A 22,728-nucleotide genomic window follows, 5' to 3' on the forward strand; every position below is an offset into this window, starting at 1 on the left:
CTTTGGTAAATTTAAGAAAATTGAAATCATATCAAGCATCTTTTCTGACCCCAATGTAGTCATATGACTGAAAATCAACAACAACAAAAAAATCAAACACAAACATGTGGAGACTAAACAACATGCTGCTAAACAACCAATGGATCACTGAAGAAATCAAAGAGGAAATTAAAAAATACCTAGAGACAAATGACAACAAAGACACAACAATCCAAAAACTATGGGATGCAGCAAAAGCAGTTCTAAGAGGGAAATTTATAGCAATACAAGCCTACCTCAGGAAACAAGAAAAATCTCAAATGAACAACCTAACTTTATACCTAAAGCAACTAAAGAACAGACAAAACCCAAAGTTAGCAGAAGGAAAGAAGTCATAAAGATCAGAGCAGAAATAAATGAAATAGAAATGAAAAAAATATAAAAGACCAATGAAGCCAAAAGCTCGTTCTTTGAAAAGGTCAACAAAATTGATAAAGCCTTAACCAGACTCATCAAGAAAAAAAAGAAAACAAAACAAAAAACAACAACAACAAAAAAAGGAGTTCCCGTCATGGCTCAGTGGTTAACGAATCCGACTAGGAACCATGAGGTTGTGGGTTTGATCCCTGGCCTTGCTCAGTGGATTAAGTGTCTGGCGTTGCCGTGAGTTGTGGTGTAGGTTGCAGACGTGGCTTGGATCCCACATTGCTGTGGCTCTGGCGTAGGCCAGTGGCTACAGCTCCAATTAGACCCCTCGCCTGGGAACCTCCATATGCCACAGGAGCAGCCCAAGTAATGGCAAAAAGACAAAAAACAAAAAACAAAACAAAAAACAAAAAAAGAAAAAAAAGAAAAAAAAGAGAGGGGACTCAAATCAATAAAATTAGAAATGAAAAAGAAAGTTACAACAGACATCATGGAAATATAAAGGATCATAAGAGACTACTACAAGCAACTATATGCCAATAAAACAGACAATCTAGAAGAAATGGAGCAATTCTTAGAAAAGTACAGTCTTGGAGTTCCTGTCATGGCTCAGCAGAAACAAATCTGACTGGTATCCATGAGGATGCAGATTTGATCCCTGGCCTTGCTCAGTGTGTTAGGGATCCAGTGTTGCTGTGAGCTGTGGTGTGGGTCACAGACATGGCTTGGATCCCGTGTTGCTTGGCTGTGGTGTAGGCCAGCATCTGTAGCTCTGATTCGACCCCCAACCTTGGAACCTCCATATGCCATGGGTGTGGCCCTAAAAAGACCAAAAAAAAAAAAAAAAAAGAAAGAAAACTACAATCTTCCAAGAGTAAACCAAGACAAAACAGAAAAGATGAAAGGACCAATCACAAGTACTAAAATTGAAAATGTGATTTTAAAACTTCCAACAAACAAAAGTCTAGGACCAGATGGCTTCAGAGGTGAATTCTATCATTTTGAGAAGAGTTAACGCCTATCCTTCTGAAACTATTGCAAAAAATTGCAGAGGAAGGAACACTCCCAAACTCATTCTATGAGGGCACCATCACCCTTGTAACAAAACCAGACAAAGACACCACACTCAAAAAGAGAAAATTACAGGCCAGTGTCACTGATGAACATAGATGCAAAAATCCTCAACAAATTACCAGGAAAGTGAATCCAGCAATACAGTAAAAGGATTGTACACCATGACCAAATGGGATTTATCCCAGAGATTTTTCAATATCCATAAATATTAACAAACTGAAAAATAAAAACCACATGATCCTCTCAATAGATGCAGAAAAAGCTTTTGACAAAATCCAACACCCATTTCTGATAAAAACCCTCCAGAAAGTGAGCGTAGAGGGAACCTACCTCAACATAATAAAGGCCATATATGACAAACCCAGTTAATATCACTCTCAATGGTGAAAAGTTGAAAAGAATTCCCACTAAGATCAGGAACAAAACAAGGGTGTCTGCTCTTGCCACTATTCACTATTATTCAACATAGTTTTGGAAGTCCTAGCCATGGCAGTCAAAGAAGAAAAACAAATAAAAGGAATCCAGGAAGTTCCCCTATGGCTCAGTGGTAATGAGCCCGACTAGTATCCATGAGGATGCGGGTTCTATCCCTGGCCTTGCTCAGTGGGTCAACGCTCCAGCATTGCTGTGGCTATGGCATAGGCCAGCAGCTGAGGCTCCGATTCAACCCCTAGCCTGGGAACTTCTTTCTAAAAAGAAAAAAAAAAAAAAAGGATCAAATCAGAAAGAAAGAAGTAAAGCTATCACTGTTTGCAGATGACATGATACTATACATAGAAAATCCTAAAGACACTACCAGAAAACTGTTAGAGCTCATCAATGAATTTGGTAAAGTTGCAGAATACAAAATTAATACACAGAAATCAACCACATTTATATATACTAACAATGAAAGATCAGAAAGAGAAATTAGGGAAACAATCCCTTTTGCTATCCATCAAAAAGAATAAAATCAAAGATGACACAAATGGAAAGATATACCATGCTCCTGGACTGAAAGAATCCATATTGTCAAAATGACTATACTACCCAAGGCATCTACAGATTCAATGCAATCCCTATCAAATTACCAGTGGCATTTTTCACAGAAATAGAACAAAAAATTTTTAAATTTGTATGCAAATACAAAAGACCCCAAATGGCCAAAGGAATCCTGAGAAAGGAAAATGGAGCTGGAGGAATCAGGCTCCCTGACTTCAGACTACAGTGCAAAGTTACAGTCATCAAAACAGTATGGTACTGGCACAAAAACAGAAATATAGGTCAGTGGAATAGGATAGAACGCTCAGAACTAAACCCATATACCTATGGTCAACTTATCTATGACAAAGGAGGCAGGAATATACAATGAAGAAAAGAGAGTCCCTTCAATAAGTGGTGCTGGGAAAACTAGACAGCCACATGTAAAAGAATGAAATGAGAACACTTCCTAACACCATACACAGAAATAAACTCTAAATGGATTAAAGACCTAAATATGAGTTCACGTACTATAAAACTCTTAAAGGAAAACATAGGCCGAATACTCTCTGACCCAAATCACAGCAATATCTTCTCAGATCTGCCTCCTAGAGTAATGACACTAAAAATAAGAATAAACAAATGGGACCTTATTAAGCTAAAAAATTTTTGTTAGGAAAATCCTAAACAAATCAAGAAGACAACCCACAGAATGGGAGACAATATTTCCAAATGAATCGACTGACAAGGGAGTCATCTCTAAAAATATATAAACACCTCCTGCAGCTCAACACAAAAAAAAAAAAAAAAAAAAAAAAAAAAAAAATCAAAAAATAGGCAGAAGATCTAAATAGACAATTTGCCAAAGACACCACACAGGTGGCCAAAAAACATATGAAAAGATGTTCAACATCACTAATTATTAGAGAAATGCAAATTAAGCTACTATGAGTTACCACCTAGCACCAGCCAGAATGGCCATCATCAAAGTCTATAAACAAATGCTGGAAAGGGTGTGGAGAAAAGGTGGGAATGTAAAACTGTTGGTGGGAATATAAAATGGTGCAACCACTATGGAAAACAGTACAGAGATTCCTCAAAAAACTAAAAATAGAATTACCATTTGATCCAGCAATCCCACTCCTGGGCATCTATCCAGAGAAAACCATGACTCGAAAAGATACACGTACCCCAATATTCATCACAGCACTATATACAATAGCTAAGACATGGAAGCAACCTAAATGTTCATCGACAGAAGAATGGATAAAGAAGATGTGGTACATATACACAATGGAGTATTACTCAGCCATTAAAAGGAAAGAAATAACAGCATTTGCAGCAACATGGATAGACTTAGAAATTATCATGCTATGTGAAGTTAGTCAAACAGTGAGACACAAAAGTCATACACTATCACTTATATATGGAATCTAAAAAAAGGATAGGCTGAACAACTTTGCAGAACAGAAAATGACTCATAAAATTTGAAAAACTTATGGTTACCAAAGGAGACAGGTTGGGGAGGAGGGTTGGGGATGGAAATGCTATAAAACTGAGTTGTGATGATGGTTGTACAACTATATATATAACAAAGTTCACTGAGTTTACAAAAGAGAAAAAGATGCAGGATCCAAAACAACAGATTTTGTGAATGCAATGGGGTTAGGGGGAGAATCCCAGTATGAAAGCTAAGCAAAGAATCTAAAAAGTAACTGGCACGAATTAGAGGAGTGATTCAATGGGCTTATTAAACAACACCCACAAAAAGATAGAAGTTTTAAATAAATAAATGATATGAATAAAGTGCCAGGAGAACTTAGTGAAAATGATGTAAAATTTCTGTTCAACGGGAGAAAAAAATCAATATATGAATATATGTAAATTATATTTTACACACTATATTGCTTAAGTTAACAAGATACATATGCATCTGACAATATAGCCTCAAAAATAAAGCAGTAACTTTCAGAATTAAAGAGAAACAAACAAAAAAAATCAAACAGCCATCACAACTACACTTTTCCACAACTCTCAGAAATATAAATTAAGCACAAAACACAAAAACCAATGATGTAGCAAATATGAATAAGATATTAATAAGTTCTATAATAAATATATATGAATATCCAGAGTACATTTTTTAGTACACATGACATTCATAAAAGTTCTACGCACTAGCCACAAAGGAAACCTCAACAGACTTCAAATGTACAAGGTATTCTCTGGTCATAATGTGACAAGATAAGAACTCAGTAACTAAAAGAAAGCTTAAAACAACAGCTTAAAAGCTTAAAACATCTTCATCTCCAGGATAATTTAAGGAAAAACAAACAAATCCATACTATTAAATAATCCTTAGCTTAAAGAATAATTTGGAGTGATAATGAAGATGAATGACAAGAAAATTGTTCCAGTTAGTGCTGGTGGGATACTGAAGTCGTGTTGAGAAAGAAAGTTGCCAATTTTAACATATTTATCAAATGCCAAGAAGGAATGGAAATAGATGAGTTTATTAGCATTCAATTTAAGAAGATAAAAAAAGAACAGCAGAACCAAAGAAAGGAAATAATAAAAGCTAAAGGCAAACATCAATGGAATAAAGAAAAAAAACACCAAAACAAATGATAATATTAAGAGACAAATTTTTTGGCAAGCCTATACAGGAGAAAAACAAAGATGACACAAAGAAGGAAAGAATAAAATATTCAAATAAACTAAAACAGAGGATACAAACAAGACTCAAAAACTAAAAGGAAAAAAAATTTTTAAAAAGAAGTGTTATAGATAAAATACTAAAAACTATGTAAAATATCATGAATTATAATAATTTTGAAAATTCAGATGAAATGGCTAAATTATAAACTGTTAAAATGGATAAATTATAAATGGATAAAGTATAAATTGCCAAAACTGGCAAAAGATTAGAAGACTGAGTCATTTTTATAACAGTTTGGTCAAAAACACTGTATGTCCAATATCAACATGAAAGAAACAAAAGAAACAGTAGCTAATTCCCACTTCCAATCCCACAAAGTCCCAAATCCAGGAAAAGTTTGCAAAGTTTCAGGCCATTTTCACAAAAGGTAAAGAAGCAAAACTCCTACATAAACTATTAACTGAATCCAATGGAATAACAAAAAATAGTAATAAATCATTCAAGCAGTACTTATTCCAATAACACAAGAATAGTTCATTATTAGAAAATCTGGAGTTCCCGTCGTGGCACAGTGGTTAACGAATCCGACTAGGAACCATGAGGTGGCGGGGTCGGTCCCTGCGCTTGCTCAGTGGGTTAAAGATTTGGCGTTGCCGGGAGCTGTGGTGTAGGTTGCAGACACGGCTTGGATCCCACGTTGCTGTGGCTCTGGCGTAAGCCGGAGATTACAGCTCCGATTAGACCCCTAGCCTGGGAACCTCCATATGACGCGGGAGCGGCCCAAGAAATAGCAAAAAGACAAAAAAAAAAAAAGAAAATCTATTAGTATAATATACCACACTAAGTATTAAAGAGAAAAAAGTGACCTTGGAATACACTGGGATACAGAACCAAGTACTTGATGAAGTCCAAAACCTATTCTATTACCAAAAAAACCTGTAAATTATGGCTCAATATTAAACTTTGGAGTTTAAGAGAAATTATCTCACCTTTCTTTCTTTCCTTCTTTTTTTTTTTTTTTTTTTTTTTTTGGCTTTTTAGGGCTATACTCACTGCATATGGAGTGAGTATAGCCCACTGAGTGAGGCCAGGGGTCAAACTCGCAACCTCATGTTACTAATCGGATTCGCTTCTGCTGCACCACAAGAACCCCTGACTTTGATTCTTCAAAGACTATCTTAAAGCAAAATAATTTAATGTCAGGACTGTACTTTCCTACTGGTCCAAATACCCTAGTAAATCCTATAGGGAAAACATCTACACAATCAAACCTGGAATGCTATTCACTGATTTTTTTTTTTTTATTAAGTTATATAGGTTTCAGGTACATTACATAGTCACTGACAATTTTAAAAGATTATATTCCATTTACAGTTATTATAAAATGTTGGCTATATTCCCTGCACTGTATAATATATTCTTGTGGTTTATTTTATACATAGTAGTTTGTGCCATTTAACCTCCTACCCCAATTTTGCCCCTCCCCCCACTGGAAACCACTTGCTTGGGCTCTATACTGTATGTTTCTTTTTGTTATGTTCACTAGGTTTTTTTTTAGATTGGTTTGGTTGTTTGTTTCTTGCTTTTTAGGGCCACACCCGTGGCATATGGAAGTTCCCACACTAGGGGTCAAATCAGAGCTGTAGCTGCTGGCTTATACCATGGCCACAGCAACACAGGATCCAAGCTGCATCTGCAACCTACACCACAGCTCACGGCAACACTAGATCCTTAACCCCCTGAGGGAGGCCAGGGATTGAACTTGGTCCTCATGGATGCTAGTCTGAGTAGTTAACTGATGAGCCATGATAGCAACTCCCATGTTCACCAGTTCGTTTACTCACTGGTATTTAACCTTTATAATATGAACAAAGCACAAATGAATTACAGTTACAGATAGAATATAAATATTATAAACTTTGGTAATACATAATGACTCAAATTGGGTAGAAGCAATGGAGAGCAATACAGAGACACTAATTTCCTCAGTGAAAGCCCTATATTATAACCTAAAATTGTTGGAGGAAAAAAGAATATGCCTTTAAATCTAAAAGGAAAGCAACAGAATTAAAAGATAATATAAGTGAGAAACCAGAAGTTTTCCCACTAAGATCAGGAACAAGCTAAGGCTGACCCCTCTCACTACTCCTTCTTCAACATGGTATTAGAATTCTAGCCAATGCAGTACGATAAACAAAGGAAATAAAAGGTATACTGATAGAAAAAGAAAAAAAAACTTTGTTTACAGATGACATAATTTTTTATATAGAAAATACAAATGAATCAACAAATAAACTCTCTTGGCACAAATAAGCTATTACAGCAAGGTTTCAGGATGTAAGGCCAATGTAAAAAAGTCAATCACTTTCCTATGTACTACCAATGAAGTAGAATTCGAAATTTAAAACACAGTATCATTATAGTAGCATTCCCCAAAATGAAACTCTTAGGGATAAATCTAACGAAATTATACAATATTAGGTTTTGAGGAAAGCTACCAAACTCAAAAGAAATCAAAGAACTAAGTAAACGGAATGATATTCCATGTTCATGGATAGGAAGACTCAATATTATCAAGATGTTGGTTTTTCCAACTTCAGCTACAGATTCAATGTAATTCCAATCAAATCCCAAGTTATTTTGTACCTATTGACAAACTGAATCTAAAGAGGCAAGAGACCCAGAATAGTCAACCCAGTATTGAAGAAGAACAAAGCTGGAGAACAAGAAACCCTTAAAACTCAGTAATGAGAAAATGAAACAACCCAATTAAAAAACAGCCTCCCCCCCCAAAAAAAAATAGGCCAAAGACCTAAACAGACACCTCACCAAAGAATATATACAAGTGGCAAATAAATAACTGAATAAAATGTTTCATGTTATATGTCATTAGGGTACACAAGTTAAAACAACAAGATACCTCTACAACACCAAAATCCAAAACATTACCAACACCAAATGCTAGAGAGGATGTAAAACAATAGGAACTCTCATTCACTGCTGAGGGGAATGCAAAATAGTATGCAAAATAGGAACTTTGGAAGACAATTTGGCAGTTTCATACAAAACTAAATATACTCTTTATAACTATACAAGTATCACTCCTTGGTACCTAACCAAAGGAGTTGAAAACCTGTGTCAAAACAAAAAAACAAAAAAACAAACCCTGTACACTGATGTTTATAGCAGTTCTGCTTTTTTTTTTTTTTTTTTGGTCTTTCCTAGGGCTGCATCCGCGGCATAACGGAGGTTCCCAGGCTAGGGGTCAAATCGGAGCTGTGGCCACCAGTCTATGCCAGCACCACAGCAACACGGGATCCGAGCCTCATCGACAAACTACACCACAGCTCACAGCAACACCAGATCCTTAACCCACTGAGCAAGGCCAGGGATCGAACCGGCAACCTCATGGTTCCTAGTCAGATTTGTTACCACTGAGCAACAGGGGAACTCCAGCAGTTTTTATTTATAACTGCAAAAAAGTTGCAATTTAGAAGCAACCAAGTTGCCCTTCACCAGGGGAATGGATAAGTAAATTGTGGTATACCCAGACAATGGAATATAATGCTAAAAAGAAACATATTATCAAGGTAGGAAAAGACATGGACATGGATATTACAAGTGAAAGAAGCCAATCTGAAAAGACTATATATAATTTCCAACTATTTGCCTCTAAAAAAGGTAAAACTATGGAGATAGTTTAAAAAAAAAAAATCAGTGGTTGCCAGGGATGGGAGGGGAATGAGTAGGCACAGCACAGAAGATTTTTAGGGCATATTCTATATGGTACTAGGATGATGAATGTATGTTATTATACATTTATCCAAAACCATAGAATGTATACCGCCAAGAATGAACCCTAATGTAAATTCTGGATTTTGGCTGAAAATGATGTAAGTTCACCAGTTATAATTAATGTCCCATCATGGTAGTAGATGCCGGTAATGGAAGGAGGTTATGCATGTGTGGAGGGAGGAGGTATCTGGGAAATTTCTGTATCCTCTCCTCAATTTTGCTGTGACTCTAAAACAACTCTAAAGAAAAGTCTTCAAAAAGGAGGAGGGAGTTAAAGTACACATGTTCAAATGAAAGTAAAAAATATTTATTTTTAGAATAATGGTTGTAAATTGTAAGTTTTGCCGAAGTATATTAATGTTAAGTGAATTCTTAAGACTGCGCCAGGCACTATCCTAAGCACTTTTTTCCTCTCTTTTTTTTTTAAAGGCTGTATGTACCATGGCACACGGAAGTTCCCAGGCTAGGGGTCAAATCAAAGCTGTAGCCACCAGTCTACACCACAGCCACAACAACTCAGGATCCTAGCAGCATCTGCGACCTACACCACAGCTCACGGCAACACCAGATCCTTAATCCACTGAGTGAGGCCATGGATTAAACCCACGTCCTCATTGATACTGGCTGGGTTCATTACCAGGAGCCACAATGGGAACTCCCCTAAGCATTTCAAATGCATTATTCCATTTAATCCTTACAACAGACCTCTAAAATGATTATTTCTATTTTACAGATGATAAAATTGAGGTAAAGAAAGGTTAATTAATTTGACACGTTCACACTCAAAATTAGGAAGAGGGACCAGGCATGACCTAATACAGGCTGATAGAAACAGTCTAGAGTAAGGTGCTAGCAATAGGAGATACATTTCCTGCAGAGAATATAAAAATAATAAAACCAACTAAAAATTCATTCTGCTTCTATCATCACCATTAATAAGCTTTTTTTTTTTTTTTTGTCTTTTCAGGGCCCCACCCGCGGCATATGGAGGTTCCCCAGGCTAGGGGTCTAATTAGAGCTGTAGCCAACAGACTATGCCAACAGCCACAGCCACGCTGGATCCAAGCCGTGTCTTCGGCCTACACCACAGCTCACAGCAATGCCGGATCCTTAACCCACTGAACGAGGCCAGGGATCGAACCTGCAACCTCATGGTTCCTAGTTGGATTTGTTTCCATTGCGCCACGACAGGAACTCCTGAATTGGCAATTCTAAACAGTGTCAGTGATAAGCTATTCTTCCTTGGAAAATCTTTTGTTGGTATAAATCCTAATAACTGTGGTTACTGCTGAGTTTTAATAAGATGTGGTATTGTCAAATTGGCACATTTTTACTACTTTCCCTTTAATAAAACACTTCATTCTACATAGAAGTTAATATGAAGAATCCCCCGTTACACACCTGGTTCCCAACACAGACTCAGCTACATTTGGATAGTAAATCTGTAGGTGGTACAGAATAGTTCAAACTTGGTTAGAGCTCAGTTAATATCCCCCAAGCCCTGTGGTACTTAAGTTCTACATGTATACAAAATACTTTAAATAAACAATGGCACAGTGATTGCAAAGAGGAAGAAGAACTTGAGTTACCTCAATTCTATCTTCTATGGAGACTTCATTTGTGTTTAATATTTAAAACAGTGAAACGGTGTGAAATGAGCTTAGTAGGTGCAAATTTTGCTTATACATGAAAATTTTAATAAATTTGAATCATATCCTTAATAGTCAAATGTATTCTTCTGCAAATACTGCAATTTGTTTTTTGTCTGTTTTTGCTTTTTAGGACTGCACCTGCAGCATTTGGAAGTTCCTGGGCTAGGAGTCAAATCAGAGCTGTAGCCACTGACCTACACCACTGCCACAACAACTCAGGATCTGAGCTGAATCTGTGACCTACACCACAGCTCATGGTAATGCCAGATCCTTAACCCACTGAGGGAGGCCAAGGATAGAAGCCTCATCCTCATGGATACGAAACATTCTTAACATGCTGAGCCACAATGGGAATTCCGAACTGCAATTTGTTTTGAAACTAAACAATGAATCAAAAAATATGTTAGTAACATCAGTGGAAAGATTTGATAGTTGTCTAATTTGCCTCTTTTGTAGATTTTTTTTTAATTCACTTATCAGTTACTGAACAATTGCTTGTATAAAATATTATTAAACCATAACTAAAAGACCAAAATTCAAACTTAAAAAACAAAAATTCAGGAGTTCCCGTTGTGGCGCAGTGGTTAATAAATCTAACTAGGCTGTGGGTTCGGTCCCTGGCCTCGCTCAGTGGGCTGAGGACCCGGCGTTGCCGTGAACTGTGGTGTGGGCTGCAGACGCGGCTCGGATCCTGTGTTGCTGTGGCTCTGGCGTAGGCCGGCAGCTACAGCTCCAATTAGACCCCTAGCCTGGGAACTTCCATATGCCGCAGGAACAGCCCTAGAAAAGGCAAAAAGACAAGGGAAAAAAAAAAAAAAATTCAAACATAAGTATAAATGTTACTGAGTAAAGAGTTAAGCTTTTTTGTCCTGTGGGAACTTGGTAAGTTATTCTTAATACAAATAATTCATTAATTATACAATTAATTCAAATCTGAAATGTGATAGCCATACTAGCAAGAAACAACATCAACATATCACAACAACAGCAAATTCTAAAATGGGTGAGGAAGAAGTTGATAGAAGCAATGTCTAGATCTATCTTGAGCTATTTAATTACCTTAAGCATTGCACATAGCTTAAATTCATGATTATTACTGAAAACAGTTCTGTAGTATAAAGAAGGGAGGTATTAAAAAATGGCCCACTTAAAAAGCCCAATATCCTGGGACTGCGCTGTAGTTAAGCAGCAGTTTGGCTCTAGAATCTGTAACTTTCACTATTCTCTTTTACCAAAAGAACTAAATGAGCTAGATTCAATGCAATCCCTTATCAAAATGCCAACTCGCTTCTGTGCTGCAGTGACAGGCTGATCCTGATCCTGAAAAGCCAAAACCATCTTTAAAAAAAAAGTTGAAGGACTCACATTTCATCACTTCAAAACTTACTACAATGCTACAGTAATCAAAACAACATGGTACTGGCAGAAGGGTAAATATATAGGCCAATGGAATGGAATTGAGAGTTCAGATATAAATTACACATTTGTGGTCAATTGACTTTTTTTTTTTTAAACAAAGCTGTCAAAACCATTCAGTGGGGAAAAGAACAGTCTTTTCAACAAACAGTGCTGGGGAGCTTTCGGGCTGGTGATCACAACCATGTGCTGAAAGGGTAGTACACCCAAGTCCCATGGAAACAGAAGCTCATCCACAAGTCACCCTTCCAGACCTTGTCCTAGGTACCTCTTCAACTGGCTGTACATCTGTATCCTTTATGATAGCCTTCAAAATAAACTGGCAAATGTTAAAACACACACACCACACACAAATGGGGCTGGTACCACTAGACATCCACATGCAAAAGAATAAATTTGGATCCCTACCTCATACCATATACAGAATTTAACTCAAAATGGATCCAAGACCTAAATGTAATGAGCTAAAACAATAAAATTCTTAGAACACAGGTGTAAATCTTTGTGATCCTGTTATCAGACAATGGTTTCTTAAAATGGCACCAAAAGCACAAGTAACTAAAGGAGAAAACTGATAAACTGGACATCATCAAAACTAAAAATTTGCATAAGAAGATACTACCAATAAAGTTAAAAGACAATTTATAATCCTGCTGTATAGCACCAGGAACTATATCTAGTCACTTATGATGGAGCATGATAACATAAGAAAAAAGAATATATACATGTATGTGTGAACGGGCCACCTTGCTGTACAGTAGAAAATTGACAGAACACTATAAACCAGCTACAATGGAAAAAATAAAAATCATAAAAAAAGACAATTTATAGAGCAGGAAAAATATTTATAAATTATACAGCTGGTAAGGGTCTAGTATACAGAATATATAAAGAACTCTGGAGTTCCCGTGGTGGCGCAGTGGTTAACGAATCCGACTAGGAACCATGAGGTTGCGGGTTCGGTCCCTGCCCTTGCTCAGTGGGTTAACGGTCCGGCGTTGCCGTGAGCTGTGGTGTAGGTTGCAGACGCGGCTCGGATCCAGTGTTGCTGTGGCTCTGGTGTAGGCCGGTGGCTACAGCTCTGATTAGCCCCCTAGGCTAGGAACCTCCATATGCCATGGGTGCGGCCTTAGAAAAGGCAAAAAGACCAAAAAAAAAAAAAAGTTTCTTGGGACATCAAGCCACCCTCCCCAACTTTGGTTCTATAGTTTTTTTTGTTGTTGCTTTTTTTAACGGCCACACCTGTGGCATATGGACGTTCCAGGCTAGGGGATGTATCAGAGCTGCAGCCGGGGCTGACGACAAAGCCAGGGCAACACTAGATCTGAGTCACATCTGTGACCTACACTGTAGCTTGCAGCAATGCTGGATTCTTAACCCACAGAGCAAGGCCAGGGATTGAAACCCGCATCCTCACAGACAGTATGTCAGGTTCTTAACCTGCTGAGCCACAACTGGAGCTCCCTTTTTTTTGGCCACCCTATGATATGTGGACTTCCCAGGCCAGGGATCAGAGCCCAGGCACAGTTATGCCCTACTCTGCAGCAACACCAGATTCTTTAACCCACCCTGGCTGAGGATCGAACCTGCGTCCTGGTGCTGCAGAGATGCTGCCAATTCTGTTGTGTCACAATGGGAACTCCTCTATTCCCTTATAACACATTACTTTTTTCAGTGGCCAAACAAGTGACCAGTGGTAGAAGAGATCCAAGAGTGTGAACTGTCTATTAGTTTTTGGTTTTTTGGCCATGCCGGAGGCATGCTGAAGTTCCTGAGCCAGGAATCAAACCTATGGCAGAGCAGAGACCCAAGCTGCTGCAGAGACAGGGCCAGATCCTTAACCCACTGTACCACCAAAAAACTCCCTGAATTGTCTATTTAGAATCGTGGTGACAATAAAAAAGCAGACAGACTTTTAGCTGATTTTACTATTGCTTTAAATTCTCTAGAGTTCTCACCATGGCTCAGCAATAATGAACCTGACTAGGATCCACGAGGATGTGGGTTTGATCCCTGGCCTTGCTCAGTGGGTTAAGGAGCTGGCATTGCCGGGAACTGTGGTGTAGGTCACAGATGTGGCTGCTGTAGCTATGCCACAGGCTGGCAGATGAAGCTCCGATTTGATCCCTAGCCTGGGAACTTCCATATGTCACAACTGTGGCCCTAAAAAGCAAAAAAATAAATAACAACAAAAACAAAACCAAATCTCTAAAATGCTAATAATAAAATACTACTCCCGCTCTCCTCCACTCACCACGGCTCATTTTTTCATGAGCTAGTCTAGGTTCTAGTTCCATTAGGTATGACTTTGGTGCCTTGAATATGACCACAACTAATGAGCTTGACCTAACTAACAATCTGAAGAGAAAATAAAGAAATTAGAGTTGGAGCTCCCATCGTGGCTCAGTGGAAACAAATCTGACTAGTAACCATGAGGACTCAGGTTCAATCCCTGGCCCCTCTCAGTGGGTTAAGGATCTGGCATTGCCGTGAACTGTGGTACAGGTCGCAGACACGACTCGGATTCCACGTCACTGTGTGTAGATCTGCAGGTACAGCTGATTCAACCCCTAGCCTGGGAATCTCCATAAGCCGCAGGTGCAGCCCTAAAAAAAAACAAAAAGAAAAAAACAAAGGGGTTGATAAGCATTCCTACTTCTGAAATGGAGGGCTGGTATAAATTCAAGTAAAAACAATTTTTTTCCTTTTAGGAACACACCTGCAGCATATGGAAGTTCCCAGACTAGGGGTCAAATCGGAACTGCAGCAGCTGGCCCATGCCACAGCTGTAGCAATGCCAGATCCGAGCCACATCTGCAACCTACGCCACAACTTGTGGCAATGCCAGATCCTTTAACCAAGTGAGCAAAGCCAGGGCTCGAACCCAAATCCTCACAGACATTAGTTGGGTTCTAAACCCATTGAGCCACAATGGGAACCCAAAGAAAAATTTCTTTTTAAAAATAAAAAATGAGGAGTTCCTGTTGTGGCGCAGTGGTTAATGAATCCGACTAGGAACTATGAAGTTGCGGGTTCGGTCCCTGCCCTTGCTCAGTGGGTTAAGGATCCGGTGTTGCTGTGAGCTGTGGTGTAGGTCGCAGACGCAGCTCAGATTCCACATTGCTGCGGCTCTGGCGTAGGCTGGCAGCTACAGCTCCGATTAGACCCCTAGCCTGGGAACCTCCATATGCCGCGGGAGCGGCCCAAGAAATAGCACAAAAAAAAAAAAAATAAATAAATAATAAAATAAAATAAAAATAAAAAATGAGGAGTTCCCGTTGTGGCTCAGTGAGTTAAGAACCTGATATAGTGGCTGTGGCATAGGCTGGCAGCTGCAGCTATGATTCAATCCCGAGCCCAGGAACTTCCACATGCCAAGGTGCATCCCTAAAAAGAAAAAGAAATAAAATAAAAAACAATTAAAAGTATACGAAACAATTTTTTTTTTCTCATTTAAAATGCCTGCTTTTGTTTAAGGGATGCAATTTGATACTACATGAACAACCATTGTGGGGACAAGGCCATCAGTGCTATACATATAATAGAGTTCAATAAAGTATTACTAAATCTTAAGCCTTTGGATCTCAATGTTCTGTACAAAAAATCTTTTAGAAACTGGAACGGAAACATTAAAGGCATTTTATGAAGGCTTATAGGAAAAAATTTACATATGAACAATTGGAGTATGGCAGACACTAATTCAAAATACAGAATGGATCACAAAGATGAATTATGATTCATACTGTTAGACTGGCCACTGACAGAATTTCAGTTTCTTATCTGAACCAAGAAGAATTAGCATTTGCATGTGAAAGTAACTCATACCTGGTATGATCACATTCTCTGAACCAATACAAAGTCCACCAGGACTGTTCTTAGTTTAAGATCTGTGGTCATAGTAACCACCCCAATTTACATCACTTCTGATTAATCAGTCTTTCCACTCCCTCTGATGAACAAATTTTCACAGAGTACTTTCGCTGTACAGGTAAATACTAGTTGACTAAAAGCAGATATGGTCCCTGAATTCCCAAGGTTAAAATATAGCCAAGGAACTCATGAAACAAGTCATTTCAACAACATGCTTTACAAGCTAATTTCCAGGCCACACTGGATCCTATAATTTTACTTGGAGCAGGAGGTACCTAACTCAGGTTCCCAAAGGATGAGTAAGACTTAGCCAGGAAAGTAGAAGTGGGATAGGAAGGGAGGACCAGGCAAAGGAAACAGCCTGTACAGAAGGCGCAGAGGCAAGGATCAAAATTGAAGAACTGAAAAAAGGTTCAATATGAGGGGGGATACAGTAATGACGTCCGAGAGCTGGGCAGGGGGGGCCAAAAAGGTCTCACAAACCACAACAGATGAGCTTTCCTTTTCTATCTGGGGGAAAACGGATTTAAAACAACTTCCTACTAAATCAAAGAGTCCACAAGCTTAACACCTAACTTCCCACACAAACATACCTGCAATGCTGTTATTATTATAGATATTCAATATATGCACAGTGTAGGGAAAATAGAGCAAAAATATATACTACACGCCAGAAGAGCTTCCAGAGAAACATCCCAACTGTAAGACAGTATTAGTTTCTTCTCTGTAAGACACAATCTGTATGAGAATAAGACATTCCAGAGCAAACACATAAAACAAGGTGCAGGTTCCCACAATAGCCCACCAACTTTACAAATGCTGTAAATCCAGTATTTTATATCCAAAGTACACCCTTTTTGTACTATAATGTGACATGCCCCCTTAGGATCACACACATAGGGGATAAAATCTGACACAAATACATTTGAATCTATACCAAATATAAAATAATCTAATTTATCCAGCAAGACTAGGGTAGAGGTATTTCTCACAAATTTTTTTTTCCATCTTTTTAGGGCCACACCCCCACAGCATATGTAAGTTCCCAGGCTAGCGGTCAAATGAGAACTGCAGCTGCCAGCCTACACCAGAGCTCACGGCAACACTGGATCCTTAACCCACTGAGCAGGGTCAGGGATGGAACTGGAGACCTCATGGATACTAGTAGGGTTCGTTAAGGCTGAGCCACAATGGGAACTCCACAAAAACTTACTTTTGAAAGACATTTCCGAATAAGTACCCATGAGTCTGCATCCTCTTAAGCCAATTGCGCAATTTTTTTTTTTTTTTTTTTTTTTTTTGGCTTTTTTAGGGCCACACCTGCAGCATATGGAAGTTCCCAGGCTAGGGGTTGAATAGGAGCTGCAGCTCCATGCCTACATCACAGCCATGCCAGATCTGAGCTGTGTCGGTGACCTATACCACAGCTCTCACTGAATCCTGGACCCACTGAGCAAGGCCAGGGATCAAACCCACATCCTCATGGATACTAGTTGGATTCGTTTCCACTTCACCACAATGGATACTCCCTGCAATTTAATCTTTACTCCACATTCTGGGCCATTATTTTGGAAATCAATGATAAGTTCCCATACTCATTATAAACAACAATTACCAGTATATAGTAGAGATAAATGCCCCTTCCTCAAAAGCACCCTTGATGGATATACACTGTTGTTGTTTTTTAATTTAAGCTACATACAGATTTAATTTCTTCTTTATCAGATTGTCACTCCTCATTAGCTACAATCCAGATGCCAACCCAGGCCTTCTAATTTGCTGCCTCTAGCTTCTGCCTAGGAAACCAGATAGCTATACTAGTTCAAGCTATAAGGAAAATGAATAAAGAATTGCTGAGTGAGTCTTTCCCACAAGGAATACATACATTTTCTGCCTTCAGTTTCGGCTGCTGGAAACAATTTAGCTTCTTAATAGGCATTCTCATTAATATCCCACGATGCCTTAAGTGATGAAGGCCACTCTACCTACAACTTTGTTACCTCCTGACAAGTCAGGTGTTCTGATCTAACAGTGATTGCTGGCTGGGTTTGCCTCCACCCCTCCTAAGTGCAAAAGACATGGAAAGTAGGGCCAAAATGCCCAGGTAACGGCAAACAAACCTAAATTTTCCTTAGTGGACCCTAGCAGAAGAGTGGCATTGACGATAATTCCAACTAAAATTTACTAAGCCTGTCTGCAACATTCTGAGCTCTTTCTATGTAGGAACGCATTTAAGGAGTTCAACATTTCTTACTAGCTCTGGCACAAGGAGGAGATGGAGACCAAGCGGTTTTAAAGGCATCCCAAAAGAAAAATGAAGCTATTACACTAAATCTTATCTCGAAACGCGAGGATGTGTGTAATACAGGAGTTGGAGCCAACTTCTGCTGCGAGCGAGCGAGCGAGCACTCCCCCGACACACCGGAAGTTTTGAAATACCCCGCAGGCTTCCCAAAGGCAAAGTGCTTTTCCTTCACCCCATCTCTGCGAGCCCTCCCCAAGGTTCAAGGACCCGTCCGAGTTTTGCCGCCGGGCTAGGGCCCTCAGCAGTGCCACCAAGGGAAGCCGGGCCGTCAATCACGGCCGGCCGCCAGCTCCTCGCCGCGTAACCTTGGCCGCTCGCGAACCGCGAATCGGGCAGGTGGGAGGCACCTGCGGCCCGGCCCGGGAAGCCGCGGCCCGCGGTCCGGGGTGTCTAAGGCGGACCGGCGCAGGCCCGGCTGACCGTCTCGGCCGCGCGAGCCCTCGAGGTGGCCCCGCGTGGGGCCGCGCAGCGGGGCCGGGCCCGGGGCTCGGTCAACTCGGCGGCCCGCCCGGCCCGCCCCCGGGGCCGCCACTCACCGAAGAAGCCCTGCACGATCCCCAGCGGGTGGCTGAGCCAATCCTCCCCACAGGGCATCTCGCCGACGGGCCGGAGCCGGCGCGGCCCGGCGTCCCGCGCCGCGGCTCCTCCTCGGGGGCTCGGCCGCTCCTCGCCCGCGCCCTCCCACGCAGGGTGAGCCTCGCGGCACCGGCCGCTCGGCCTCCCGGCGCCTCAGAGAACAGCGGCTGTGGCAGCAGCAGCCGAGGAGCTGCCGGCTACTGGCAGGCGCCGCGTGCGGAGCCCCCAGCCTCCACTTCGCACAATGGCGGGAAATAGGCGCCGCCGACCGCGCTGCCTGCGACCTGGGTGGAGCTCGCGCGGGGAGGGGCGGCGGGAGCGCGCTGCGCGGCCCCGTGGCGGGAAGGCGGGGCCGGCCTACTGGGCGGGGGGCCGGCCGGCCCGGGGCGGGGCCGCGGCGGCGGAGCGGTCGCCATCTTGGAGACGGGCGAAAGGAAGGGCAGGCGCGGCCTCCGGAGCTCCGACCCTGGCGTCGGGGGCTGAAGGCGAGTGGTGCTGGGTGTCTCTCGCTGCCAGCTCGAAGGGGGAGACTCCCGAAGTCCGGTTCGTTTTTCATGATGCGAGGCCTTGCACGGTTTGGAGGCTGTAGCAGTCCAAAAGCACAAACCCAAAGAGACTTCAAAGTTATCTCTGGGCAAAATTAGAGGATAAAGCAGCCTTTCGTGTCTGCCCACCTTCCTCTAATTGCCTTTCCTTTTTTTTTTTTTTCTGATGGCAACTCTCTTTCGTTCCCTGCCCAAAACCCTATGCAGTGACTTGCCCTCAGATGAAGTCTCAGCCCCCCAGGCAGGTGTGTGTTTAGATAGGGGAATTTGAAAGTCTGCAAGCTCCCTTTGCTGCCATCTCAGGCCTTGTAGAGGGACTAGGTCCTAAGTGAGAGGCAAGTTCATAACTGTGAAAATATACCCTGCCTAGAAGCTGGAAAGTGCGCTTTGGGGAGGTTCCTGCAGAATGTGTCAGGATACCCTCAGACAGTGGTAGCACACACAAGATAAGTCAACAGTAACCTTCGAATGAGGAAATTTGGAAATACCCAAGTTCTGTAGTGAAATAGTTTCCCCTAGGCCTGGAATAGGTCTGAGAAAACCCTGCTCATCAGCTGAAAACAGGTCGTGTTAAGAGAGGAAGGATCTGAATGGAGCCCAGAAAGCGGGCAGCTGGAGAACTGAGCTCAGATCTCAAGACCTCCTTAGGGGCCAAAGGGGGTGTTTTTATTTGTCATCTTCAACTATTTATTCTCCCCATTGGTGGGGTGGGGGTTGGGGAGGTCAAGGTTGGTTGAATTGAGGATGCGGAATTTGCAAATACAGGGGGCAGAGTACTTTTTTTTTAAACAGCTGCACCTTTATGAAAGTTCCCAGTCTAGGGGTTGAGTCCGAGCTGCAGCTGCTGCCTATGCCGCAGCAGCACCGGATCCGAGCTACTTGTTTGACCCACGCTGTAGCTTGCAGCAATGTCCCATCCATCCTTAACCGCTGAGTGAGGGCTTGGAGCAAACCCACATCCTCACAGAGACAATGTTTGGTCCTTAACCCACCAAGCCATAAAGAGAACTTTTTTTTCTTTCTTTCTTTTTTTTTTCCAATTGTCTGGCTGCACCTGGGGCATATGGAAGCGCCCAGACCAGGAATTGCATCTGAGCCACAGCTGCAACCTACATTGCAGCATCCCTGGATACTTTAGTTCTTTAAACGACTGTGCTGGGCTGGGGATCAAACCCATGCCTCCACAGCCACCTGAGCTGCTACCCACTGCACCACAGCGGGAACTCCCAGAACATTCGTTTTATATAATGGACTTGAGCATCTGCAGATACCCGTGGGGTCCTGGAACCAACTCACCCCAACGGACACCAAGGGATGATGGTAATAGGCTTACTGTATTATATACATCTGGCTCTTGTGAGTTTGTGTGAGCTGAGAAAATGGTTTAAAATCTGGCATTACCACCATTTCACTCATTCATTCCTTTAGCAGAGACAATTGCCAGGACCTTGGTATTAAATGGAAAAACCCCCTAGTTTAGCTTCCTGGCCAGAAATATGCAAATTAAATGCATGTCATGCTTTTAATTATAACCATTTCAGACTGACTTTATATGAAATGGCAGCTGAATACCAATTCAGCAGTGGCTAGGAACACTTCAGCTTTTGGTGTCTCCTTCTGTATTTAGTAATTTATAAACAACAATTGCTCAGATTTTACTTAGACAACTGTGATCCTGCCAAAGCGCAATTACCTTATAATGTGAATAATTTTACCCTCTAATTTTCCCATGACAAGATGTTTTGGTACTACATAAGCAGTTATGATCAAAATTTTAAAGGCCCGGAGTTCCCGTTGTGGCACAGTGGAAACAAACCTGACTAGTATCCATGAGGATGCAGGTTTGATCCCTGGCCTCACTCACCAGGATAAGGATCTGGCATTGCTGTGGCTGTGGTGTAGGCTGACTGACAGCTGCAGCTCTGATTTGATCCCTTGCCAAGGAACTCCATATGCTGCAGGTGTGGCCCTAAAAAGAAAAAAAAAAAAAATTTTAAAGGCCACGAGTAGGTCCATGAGAATATATCACCATGGCAAGACTTTTTTTCCCATCACTGATAATCACATTTCTGTCCCCACCCCAAGTATTTTTTTTTTTTTTGCCATGGCTGCGGCATGCAGAAGTTCTGGGCCAAGGATGCAACCACAGCAGTGACAGCACTGGATCCTTAACCCAGTGAGCCACTGGGGAACTCCTCAAGTCCATATTTTTAAGGAGGGCATGAAGTAATCCTGTCTGTAAGTTACTACTGAAGTTATTGGAAATACTGGGATGAAAAGGGAGGTACCATCCCTGCCCTCGTGGAATGTACAGTTCAGTGAGAAGCTTATTACTAAATAATTATTCGTTTACAACCATGATGGATGCCAGGCAAGAAACAGTGAAGTTCTATAAAAGGAATGAACAGCACCATCTGCTCTAGTGAGGGAAGGTTGTGGGAAAGGGGGGAAGGAAGGGTCCTTCAGAGATTTCCTGAAAATGTGACATTTAGGCTGGGACTTGAAAGATAAATAGGAGCTAGCTAGGTGAAAGGTGTGAGGGGAGAGTGTTCCACGCCTTAAGGCTAGAAAAACAGAAATTTGTATAGCAGGGTGTTCCCGTTGTGGCAAAGTGGGAAGATATCCAACTAATATCCATGAGGATGTGGGTTCCATCCCTGGCCTCACTCAGATGGTTAGGGATCCGGTGTTGCCGTGGGCTGTGGTGTAGATCACAGATATGGCTTCGATCTGGCATTGCTGTGGCTATGGCATAGGCATGCAGCTACAGCTCCAATTCCACCCTTAGCCTGGGAACTTTCATATGCCATGGGTGCAGCCCTAAAAAGCAAAAAAAAAGTATAGAAAATTAAAATAATCACACTTTATTACATGACTTGGCTATTAACAGTGTTTAAATAACATGATAATCTTAGAAGTTGAATATTAATCTAAACACCATTATAATTTAACTTTATTAAGAGGTTAGGGTGATGAGAAGGATTCACATGGGTGATAAGGACAAATCAGACCGAAAAGAGCAAAATCCTCACCTTTCATCTGAAAAGTCAACATGTACGTCAAAGGAGAAAAAAAAGGAAAAAATCAGAAGTGATTATGTAATCCTGGTAATTTAAAAATATAGAAATACTGAAAGAACCAGCAGAAAGAGTTGAATGTAATTGTCTCCAGGATAGGGTAGATATTTCTTTTAAACATTTGCATATACGTATCATGAAGTCAAACTCAGCAGCACTAGAATTTCCACTAGATTGTAAGATCCTTGAAGCAATAATTTTGGTATTGGTACACTGTTTTGTTCCCTAGCACCTAGGAACAGTGTCCAACATATCATAGTGCTCAATAAATAGTGGCTGAACAGAAAATTTAAACTTTCCATCCATTGCCTAAACCTCCTTTCTAGGTATTTAGACACATCAGGTATCTTATATACCTTATTTTCTTCGACATCTGCCCCAGAGCTCTTTGACC

General features: G+C 41.1%; 1 protein-coding gene across 3 annotated transcripts in view; it reads right to left on the reverse strand.

Annotated features, from left to right (window-relative positions):
* Positions 1–22,728, reverse strand: part of MCMBP (minichromosome maintenance complex binding protein) — a 174,015-nt gene that overhangs the window by 52,774 nt on the left and 98,513 nt on the right. The window contains exon 1 of one of the 3 annotated variants that reach the window (XM_005671500.4): positions 18,673–19,013. The exons of 1 other annotated variant lie outside the window; for it this stretch is intronic. In XM_005671500.4, the coding sequence (XP_005671557.1) occupies positions 18,673–18,730 (58 nt within the window). In that variant the 5' untranslated portion in view covers positions 18,731–19,013. 3 annotated transcript variants of the gene reach the window in all.

This window comes from Sus scrofa, chromosome 14 (genome assembly GCF_054392235.1).
Source record: "Sus scrofa isolate SSC_HxYL_T2T_F1_AM1 chromosome 14, Sscrofa_HxYL_maternal_Yorkshire_Landrace_v2.0, whole genome shotgun sequence".
NCBI lineage: Eukaryota > Metazoa > Chordata > Mammalia > Artiodactyla > Suidae > Sus > Sus scrofa.